The 11,089-nt window shown below is 39.5% G+C and overlaps 1 protein-coding gene across 1 annotated transcript in view; it reads left to right on the forward strand.

The window, feature by feature from the left end:
* Slc39a12 (solute carrier family 39 member 12) overlaps positions 1-11,089 on the forward strand; it is a 79,703-nt gene that overhangs the window by 22,235 nt on the left and 46,379 nt on the right. Inside the window, exons 6-7 of the mRNA XM_031373294.1 lie at positions 1,639-1,813; positions 8,124-8,293. Of these exons, the coding sequence (XP_031229154.1) occupies positions 1,639-1,813; positions 8,124-8,293 (345 nt within the window). The remainder of the gene's footprint in view (positions 1-1,638; positions 1,814-8,123; positions 8,294-11,089) is intronic.

Here is an 11,089-nt window from a genome sequence, read left to right on the forward strand (position 1 = left end):
GTTGTTCTTCCTGTATTCCGAACTTCTGGGCTAATAACCACTTACCAGAGAGTGCATACCATGTGTGTACTTTTGTGATTGGGTTACCTCACTCATGATGATATTCTCCAGATCCATCAATTTCCCCAAGAATTTCATAAATTCATTGTTTTTTTTATAGCTGAGTATGCTCCACCATGTTCATAGCAGCCTTATTTATAATAGCCAGAAACTAGAAACAACCCAGATGTCCCTCAACAGAGGAATGGATACAGAAATTGTGGTACATCCTCAAGACTTTTTTAAGTTGCAATTTTTGATGCATACAAGCCTACATTTTCCTTTTTTTTGTCATCCAAAAGCTTCCTGACCTTTTTACTGGGGTTAGTTACATCAACACTTTTTTTGTACGTTTTTTATTAGATGTTTTCTTTGTTTATTTACATGCCATACAATATCTCCTTTCCCAGGTTCCCCTCCGGAAAACAAAACAAAAAAACAAAACAAAAAAACAAAACAAAAACAAAAACAAAAACAAACCCCTGTTCCCTTTCTCCTCCCCCTGCTCACCAACCCACCCTCTCCTGCTTACTGGCCCTGGCATTCCCCTACACTGGGGCACAGAACCTTCACAGGACCGAGGGCCTCTCCTCCCATTGATGACTGACTTGGCCATCCTCTGCTATACATATGCTGCTGGAGCCATTAGTTTCATCATGTGTATTCTTTGGTTGGTATTTTAGTCCCTAGGAGCTCTGAGGGTACTAGTTAGTTCATATTGTTGTTCATTCTAAGGGGCTGAAAACCCTTCAGCTCCTTGGGTCCTTTCTCTAGCTCCTTCATTGGGGACCCTGTACTCAGTCCAATGGATGGCTGTGAGCCTCTCCTTCTGTAGGCTCAGGTAGTGTCAGAGCCTCTCAGGAGACAGCTATATCAGCTATACCTTTTACTTTTAAAATGCAAAAACCACCTGGTTTTAAATGCATGTTGTATTTATTTTGGGAGTTTTGTCTAAGTATGGCTTTATAATATAAAAGAACAAAACTGTAGGTAAACAAAGATAAAGTCACTCAGAAGTAACATTTTTTTTTTTGCTGGGTTGTTTTTTGTTTTTCTTTTTGTTAACAGAGACAGGTCACTCCACTATTTACTATTTATACTGGCTAGCTGACATAGCATTCCCTTCTAAATTTAACTTTTCATTTCTTTTGAAAAACATGTTTCTGACTCAGCCCTGTTAAGTGAGATAGTACCAAAGTCACCAATTTCATTACTACCTGGTTCCTTTTTAGCATATAAAGTTGGCTTTGTACACACAAAGCTTTCCCAATTGACAACCGGGAGAAAACAAAAACATGGAAACTTCTGAGGGAGTCACCGGTTAGAACGCCATGTAAGATGTTGTAAATCAGTCTCTCTGCCAGAAGAAAAGGTACATTCCAGGAATATGAAGCTATGCTCAAAATAAAAGAGAGGCACTATGGATTTTTAAATAAACCTTGTGAGATAGATAGCAAAGGGTTAAGGATGCAAAGGTACTGAAGAAACTCACCATAATGTCATCACACATCTGTGACTGTCCTGTGGAGCTCTGCCCCTGAGTAATTCTTGTAGATGATCGAAGGCTGAGGTTTGTAACTCTGTGTTTTCTTCATACAGGCTTGCTTCTCTGCTAGGCAGTTGGTGGAGATATTTCTACAGAACCATAGCAGTCTTTCTATTTCTAAGGAGAACTTTAAACAGCTAAGTCCAGGGATTATCCAGCAACTCCTCAGCTGCTCTTGTCAGATGCCCATGGACCAGCAAGCAAAGCCCCCACCCAGCACTGTGGAGAGTAAGTCTGGGCTCCTCACTCATGTGCACAATGCATGTAGTAATAGCAGGAAATGTGCTATACCCATTATGTAGCAGGAGCTATCCTAAGCATTAGACATTTACCAACTTATCTCACCCTTCATCTACAGAGGAGGGATGGTCACTGTCATTCCCATTTTAGAGATGAAACAACACAAGTATGAATATGTTAAGCTGCTGGCTAAAAATTACACACTTGTTAACATGGTGGCATTGGAAGTCAAGCCCAAGGAAGCCAGTCCTGGAATCTCTGATGCTTTTCAGTGAATTTTTGTTGTTACCTTTGAGACAGAATTTTGCTTTGTATCCTGAGTAGGCCTTGAACTTGTGATCTTTCTGTTCTATGGGTTCAATACAGGACGTCTTCCTCATTTCCTCTACAATTTATTTGTTTTGATTCCAAATGCTGGGATAATGGATATATACCAACATGCAAGATGATTTTCAGAGACTATTTAATGGTTTTGTATATACTTTATATAAAATTGATTCTATCTTTCATATTTGACTAAATCATGAAACAAGGAGTCTGGAGAAGGATCAATCAGTAAAGCACATACTAGGCAAGCATAAGGACGTGAACTGGGTTCCTAGCACTCAGGCACAAAAGCCACCATTCGGCTTTTGTGCCACTGTAATCTTTTGTGCAGCTGTAATCTCAGTTCTGGGAAGTAGAGACAGGACGATCCCAGGGGTTTGGAATACAGGCAGATTGATGACTTCTAAGTTCATTGAGAGACTGCTTTAAAAAGGAATCAAAACAAATAAATTATAGAGGAAATGAGGAAGACGTCCTGTATTGAACCCAGTCTTCACATTCATGAATGCATACACACACACACACACACACACACACACACACACACACTGTGTGTGTGTGTGTGAGAGAGAGACAGAGACAGAGAGACAGAGAGACAGAGAGAGAGAGAAAGAGAGAGGGGGGGCAGACTGACAGGCAGCGAGGGGGAGAAGTGGCACGTAAAAAAGAAAACGTGTTCTTCAGCTTCAGGCACTCGGATCTGAGCAATTTGTTCTTCCAGTTTTCGAGGCTGGTTCTTTTCAATTCACTGTGAAGTGGGTGATGCTGTACAGTGTTCTCAGTAATGCACATATCCCAGGACATTTGAAAGCTGAGGATATCTCAGGGAAAATGAAGGTACATGGGCTGGTTTGTGTTGGCGGTGCCCAGTCCAGGGAGATAACAGCTTCCTGGAATGGCTGGTGGCTCCCGAAAGTGAAGGTGAAGGTGTCAATCATTACCTTCCTGCATCCTGCTGAGCAGACAAGCTTTCTCTTTGACTTTATAGGGAACCTACAAAAAGGTGTCTAGCCCACTGACACACTATATTCTTATGATGTCTGAATCAGGCTACAAAAATGGTAGCCTGAAAAGGTCATGATATAATAAAAATATACAGCCTGAAAGTATTGCCATTAAACTGGTAGCCATATACATGATATATCTGTGAACATATTCAAATACACATAGTTGGAACAGTATCCTTGGTCTCTGTGAAAGACTACCACTTAAAAGTTGAATTATCCAGCTACTCACTGTTTTTTTTTTTTTTTTTTTTTTTTTTGGTTTTTCAAGACAGGGTTTCTCTGTGTAGCTCTGGCTGTCCTGGAACTCACTCTGTAGACCAGGCTGGCCTTGAACTCAGAAAGCCACCTGTCTCTGCCTCCCAAGTGCTGGGATTCAAGGCAAGTGCCACCACTGCCCGGCTGCTACTCACTTCTAAGTTACAATGGGTCCTTGAGCACTAAGTGGCTCATCTGAAGGTTTGCTGTGAACAGAAGCAGATTATGTCTAAATACTTAAAACTCCATAGCTAGTGGGAGGAAAGAAAGCTCCATTAAACTGAAGAGTTCAGACTCAATGTGTGTGCTCAGTGATGCCCACAATGCCGAGGATGGAAGGGTATCTCTGAGCACCCTTGGGCATGTCTGCACTCCTACCAGTTTATATGGTGCCTGGTACATACAAGCCCCTTAAAGAAAAGCTAATTGAACTCAAGATTTATGAGGAAAAAATGGGTTATGCTCTTTTTTTTTGTAAAGCTCAAGACTCTTCTTGGGAAATCTCTTAAAATATCCTATTAATAATGTATAGAAAACACCACTTTCAACCTCATTTCTAGAAAGAGAGCATATAACCATGTTCAGATCAAATTTCAGCAAGTTCTGTCTTGATGGGAAATATTGAGACAGAAGCTGTTGCTAAGTCACCAGACACAGGTCAAGGCACTATGATGCTTGGCCTGAGGGGCGATGGCAAATCAGCTGAGTACTTTGCAACACATCAGAGATTTTATGATTTCCAGGCTATTTCACTAGAAAGAAGGCAAAATCTAACTCACAGAAGACACAAAGAGTCTTTAGAAGGTGCAAAGCCACGAAACATCCATTTTCCTTCAGTATCACTTTGTAGCTGCCCACTGAACAAAGGGAAGTTAGGATGTGAGACACTTTCAGACTCCCGATTGTCTTATGAGTTTTCGGCATGTTATGGTCTCCTGTAGGTTCTACTAAAAACTCCCAGTTGCCCATGTTGAAATTCTAATAACTTTATGAATTTAGGTGAAAACAATGCCATCCATGGATAAAGTTCAGCTGGGAAGGGATGGGCTATGAAAACCTTCAAAGATGCTTCAATAACATGGGAGTTCTTGTGTCCTTAATAAGTTAGAATGAAATATAACAACTGTGTAAGTGCATGAGCATCTGAGCCATCCTTAAAGTTGTTAAAATTAACTGTTGTAAAATATGCACATCATAAAATTTACCTTCACTTTTTGCCCTAGTTGCAGATGAAGGGAGCCAGGGCCCTGTGAATTTGGCTCCTAATTCTTTAATTAGTTTTGTTTGTTCGGTTCAGCAGTGCTCCGTGCATTCACATAACTATGAAACAGCTAACTTTTCATATTTCCAAACTACCGAGGAGGCCAGCTCTTCATTTTCCTATAGAGCATCACAGAGGTACTCCACAATGAAGGGTTGGCAGAGGCGGTGAGAAGAGTGAGGACTGGCAACTCCCTGCCTTTTCTCAGGACACTACCAACTCCTTTTATCCCTGTGAGGTGAGAGCTGGGAACCAACAAAGCAGCTCTTAAAAATTTCCAGCTTCTTGCTGTATGCTCTCTTATATCATTAACATGGATCTGATGTGAAGGGCGAACCTTCTAGAAAAATATTAAGTATGGTAGGAAAGGAGCATTACTTGCTTAAAAACAACACTTGCAATTTGTTCTTTGTCAATTTCATAGGTGGATACAATGTATCTTGATCACAGTTACCCCTAGGTCTCCTTTCCCACTACCCTGAGCCCCCTAACACATCATCCAACTTCTTGCTCTCTTCTTTCAAGACAAAACAAAACAAAACCAACAACAAAACCCAGGGAATCCAGTCAGTGTCATCTACATGCCAATGAGTGAGGAGCCATGCATCTGAACTTGGGAAACCTACCAGCAGCCACACCCCTGCAGAGAAATCACTCCCCTCCACCAACAGCCAACAGCCATCTACTACAAATAGCTATTGAGCTGGGAGTGCAGCTTCATGTTTCTCTCCCCCAGCATCCTTCCATTACAACATACTTTAAGAGCATATTTTCTTTGAGACTACAATTGAGGGGCTAGAGTCAGCTTGGCAGGTAAGAGTGTGGACAGCTCTTATGGACCTGTGTTTGGCTCTAAGCATCCATGTCAAATGGCTTACAGCTGCCCACACAGGCACCTACATATTGCTCCACATAAAAATAGACATTCTTATATGTCAAACAGTGTTAATCCCAAAGATGGGAGGAGAAAGACAGCCAAAATCATCATGGCCGAATTAATTAAAGCAAGCAATTAAAGCAAGCTAGCAAGTTTTAAAATTTTTTCATATATATGGGCTGCCTCTCCCTAAGACAGGGGTCAACTAGGTCAGCTTTGGATTCAAGGAAGGCAAGGGCTAGGGGATTTCCAAATGGGCAATTTGGTGGGCAAAATAGGCAGGGTTACAGGGCAGAAAATAAGTATAACAAATTGGTCACAATGACCTCCTGAAACAAAGACATGATTTGCAAGATGGTTATAATAACAGGAAGTCATAACAAGGTGACCATAACTGCCCTTTGAAACAAAGGTAGGGTTGCAAGATGGTTAGTAACTTTTTGAAACAAAGACATGATCACCATTCTTGGAACAGGTAGTATAGAACCATTTGTAGTTAAGGTTACAAGTGAGGCATAGCCCAATCATTGAGAAACATGTTTCATCACAAATAGTAGTGAGCCTAGTTTGTCTTAACTATAAGATGGCTGGTTCTTCAATCAGCCCCTCACTATGCCCACACCTGTACAAGTGGAATGATCCATGTGAAGTGCAGAATGAAAAGCAAGACACTGCCATCTTTGTAGGCACTGGATCAAGTCCTCCAGGGACTGATCTCATGGTTAATTTTTCTTACACATTTAAACACAGTAGAATTTGTAACCTGTGACCTTTACAGTAAGAATGAATCCTATTGGCTGATAAACAGAGCTCATGGCTAGGACCTAGGGAAGATCTTTGATGAATGTAAGAATAGGTTCTCTTGATGAAGGAGGCAAAGTACATGGGGCCTCTTTCTCAGGGATGTGTTCTATTCACTGTAGACTTAGGGCCTAACAATGTTCAGGATATTGGGGGATTCAGGTAGAGGCTGGCTCCTAATATACAAGCAAAGAATCACCAGGCTGAATGGCCTCTTTTCACTCTGACGTTCCAGGTGACCAGGCAGAATTCACATGTTGAAGGAAGTAGTCCTGTGTGGTTGACAATCCTGGCTCCTCCCAGGCTTATTCTAAGCTGTGCTTTCTGCACACATATGAATAACTAAAAATAATAAAAATAAAATCTGTAAAACTACAATTGGATTTACCATGATAGCTGAAGGATTCCATTTGCTCCTTAGTTTTCCATACATACACGTTAATTTAAAAAAAAACATAATCTTAAATTCTTATTGAATTGGTCGCTTTCATAATTGCTGTGAGAAATGCAGCTTAAAGAAGGGAGGGTATGCATGTGCTTTGATTCACAGTTCCAGGAACACCATGATGGAACCTGAGGAGTCTGATTACACTATATATGACGTCAGAAAGCAGGGAGATCAGCTCATTTTCTGCTTTTTATTCAGCTCTTCGGATGGTGTTGTCCAAACTTAAGGTGAATCTTGCCACCATCACTAACCTAAGCTTGAATATCCCTAAGATTTGTTTTCTAGGGAATTCAAGATTCTGCAAGTTGATAATCCATCCAAACCACCACATTTACTTTACTGATTATATAACCAATATCTGGAGGCCTACATGCATGGAATATACTTAAGGGGTTATAAGAATTCTTGTAAGAATCTAAAATACAAACTTAAAATTTATATTACGGAGGTTTTTTCACTTATAAGATCACCGTTTTGTTATTGAGAATGTCACTAATTTCTATATATCAAATAGTTTTGAAAGCTTTTAGAAGGCAGTTCTTCTGAAGTGTGTGCTCAGTTTGTGTACAAGCCCTGGTCTAGAGTGGAGCCATACCTCACAGTCCCTCAGTACAGCTTCCTCGCCTTGAACGTACTTAGTGTCATTAGATGGACTCAGTACTAGTGATTAGATGGAATCAGTCTCAGTACGAGTGTTGCATTTACCAGTCTGAGACTTACCTACCTTTTTCTGTGGATGTTAGGTAGATTGGGTGTGTGCTTGTTTCGGTGATTTTTAAGTAAAGCAAACAATAGTCTCAAAGCCTGTGGGGGCAGGAGCGGAGAGACACAAACAAACAAAAATCCCTTCTCTTAGTCTTTGTGGTAATAAAATAATCTGGGTGACTTATAAAGAAAAGAAATTTGTCTTCCACAGTTCTGGAAGCCAAGAAGCTCAAGGTCAATGTATTAGTAGCTTGTATGTCTAGTGGTGGCAGTGATGGGGTCTACTTTCTGATTCATAGAATGGAAAAGCTCACTGTCTCCCCCTGCTGGAAGTTCCTTATAAACACCTACCTCATTCAGGTGAACAGTCCTCGTTAATGACCTCCTGCAGTCCTCACCTTCTTCCGTATTTTCACCTTGGGGGATGGGGAGGAGGAGTAACAAGTTCACTCTTTGCTTTACAAGTAAAAATAATCCTGTATCCCATAAAACACTTAGAAACCCATGGGCGTCCCCTTGGATTGTTATCAGTAGAGAGTGGATTTGAATTTCTGCTAGCTGAGGCGTGAGTGGCGAGCAATGTACACTGACAGCCTTTGTCCTCTTCTTTTGACTAGAATATGGCTACAGCACAGTGGCAGTGACACTCCTGACCTTGGGCTCCATGCTCGGGACAGCTCTGGTCCTTTTCCACAGCTGTGAGAACTACAGTCTTATTTTACAGCTGTTCGTGGGCTTGGCAGTGGGGACGCTCTCTGGGGATGCTCTACTCCATCTCATTCCTCAGGTAATCTTGTTTTTTTCCTTTCCAAAACTTGAAATATTTACGCAAAATTTTTGGTGTGAACTTCAGTAAACAAAGACAATGGGTGGTGTTTTCCTTGGGAAATATACCATTTGCCTTGAGTATCTCTGTACCTGCCGAAGAGAAGAGAAGAGAAGAGCAGACATTGAGGTCCATCCTCATTATCAGAAGGCAAATGTGTGTGTGTGTGTGTGTGTGTGTGTACATGCTCATGTATATGTGCACGTACACGTGTGAGTTATACATGTATGTGTTTGGACATGAGTGTGAACCCTGGATATCAACACCAATGTCTTCATCAGTCTCTCCTCACTGCTTGAGGCAGGGTTTTTCACTAAAGCCTGGAGTTCATACCTAGGTTAGTGACCCATTATCAAATGTTCAATTTCCCCTAAGGCCCAATAGCAGTCCAAGAGCTGTCATTCCAAGGGAGAATAGTTGTCTGCAGATGATGGTAGAGCTTTGTTCCAAAATCCCAAAGCTATTCTTCCTGAGGAACCAAAACATTGATTTCTGTAATGACTATACAAGTTTGCACTCCCGTGAGCAATAGACCAGTGTTCTCTTTACTCCACTACCTTGTCAACATTAGCTGTCATTGGTTTTATTGATCTTAACCATTCTGATAGTTGTTTTGATTTTCATTTCCCTGATGGCTAAGGATGTTGAGTGTTTCTTTAAGTGTTTCTCAGATATTTGAGATTCCTCTATTGAGAATTCTCTATTCAGATTTCCATTTTAATTTTAATCTCCAATAATGGTCTGTTTTTAATTGGATTATTTTTGATAGCTAATGTTTTGAGTTCTTTATGTAGTTTTGATATTAGTCCTCTATCAGATGTATAGTTGGTGAAAAAATTTTCCCCATTCTTTAGGCTGCCACTTTGTTAAAATGATGCTATCTTTTCCTGTGGATAGCTTTTCATTTTCATGAGGTCCCATTAATTAATTGTTGATCTCAGTGCCTGTATTAACAGTGTTCTGTTTAGAAAGTCATTTCCTGTGCATGAGTGGAAGCTATTTCCCACTTTTTTTTTTATCTGATTCAGTGTATCTGGTTTTATGTTAAGATCTCTGGCCCATTTGGAGTAGAATTTTGAGCAATGTCTTAAGTATGACCCTATTTGGGTTCCTCTACATGCAGTCTTCCAGTTTGACCAGCATCATTTGTTGAAGATGTTGTCTTTTATTTCATTATATATTTCTGGCTTCTTCATCACAAATCAGGTGTTCATGTATATGTGGATTTATGTCTGAATCTTCACGATTATTTTATTGATTGATGTATCTGTCTTTGCGCCAATATCATGCTGTTTTTTTATTATTATTATTATTATCACTATAGCTCTGTAATATAACTTGAAATCTGGTATGGTGATACCTTCCACAGTTCTTTTATTATTCAGGGTTGTTTTAACTATCCTGAGTTTTTTGTGTTTCCATGTTGCTGAAAATTGTTCTTTCAGGAATTGTGTTGGGATTTAGATGGGGATTATATTGAATCTGTAGATTGCTTTTGGTAAGATGGCAATTTTTACTGTGTTAATTCTATCAATCCATGAGCATGGGAGATCTTTCCATCTTCTGATATCTTTTTCAATTTCTTAAAGTTTCATCATATGAGTGTTTCACTTGCTTCATTAGAACTACCCTAAGATAGTCTTTATGAGTGGAGGCTGTTGTGTTGCTTCCCTAATCTCTTTCTCAGCCCATTTGTCATTTGCATGTTGGAGGGCCACTGATTGTTGTGAGTTAACCTTTTCACTCTGCTACTTTGCTGAAAGTATTCATCGGGTGTAGGAGTTTTCCAGGGCAAATTTTAGGGTCACTACTATATTATTAGCAAATAAAGAAACTTTGAATTCTTCCTTTCTAATTTATATCTCCTTGATCTCTTTCGGTCATCTTATTGTTGTAGCTAAGACTTCAAGAGCTATAGTGAATATATATGGAGTATGGACAGCCTTGTCTTGTTTCTGATTTTAGTGGAGTTGCTTTGAGTATCTCTTCATTTATGGTGATCTTGTCTGTGACTTGCTGTAAACTACCATTATTATGTTTAGTTCTGTCCCTTGTACTACTCCTAATCTTTCCAGGACTTTTATCGTGAAGTAGTGTTGAATTTTGTCAAATGCCTTCTCTGTATCTAATGAGATGTTGATGTGATGTTTTTCTTTCAGTTTGTTTATGGGGTGGATTTCATTTACTGCTTTGAATATGTTAAGCCATATGTGCCTCTCTGAGATGAAACTTACTTGATCTTGGTGGATAATCTTTTTTTATGTGTTCTTGAATTTACTTTGAAAATATTTTATTGAGAATATTAAAATTTATGATCATAGGGGAAATGTTTCTATAATTCCTTTTCAGAAGAAAGAAGAATTGGGTCTTTCAGTCAGTGTCTTTTATCTTTCCTAATGCTAGGTCAATTTTAAAACAGTTCTTTATGTTATGGTGACCCTCAATCATAAAATTATTTCATAACTGTAATTTTGTTACTGTTATGAATTATAAAGCAAATATATGGCATATACAGGGTATCTGATTTATGACCCTCAAAGAGTTTGTAACCTACAGGTTGAGAACCACTGCTTTAAGTGGTTTGGTTTTAGGGCCTCATACTTAGCAATGTTCTTTCTATTTCTATTTTATGGAATAATTTGAAGAGTATTGGTATTAACTGCTCTGTGAAAGTCTGGTAAAATTCTGTATTAAAAGTATCTGGCCTCAGGCTCTCTTGTTGTTCGTAGACTTTTTTTTTTTTTTTTTTTTTTTTTT

Source organism: Mastomys coucha, unplaced genomic scaffold, assembly GCF_008632895.1.
Source record: "Mastomys coucha isolate ucsf_1 unplaced genomic scaffold, UCSF_Mcou_1 pScaffold15, whole genome shotgun sequence".
Taxonomy (NCBI): Eukaryota; Metazoa; Chordata; class Mammalia; order Rodentia; family Muridae; genus Mastomys; species Mastomys coucha.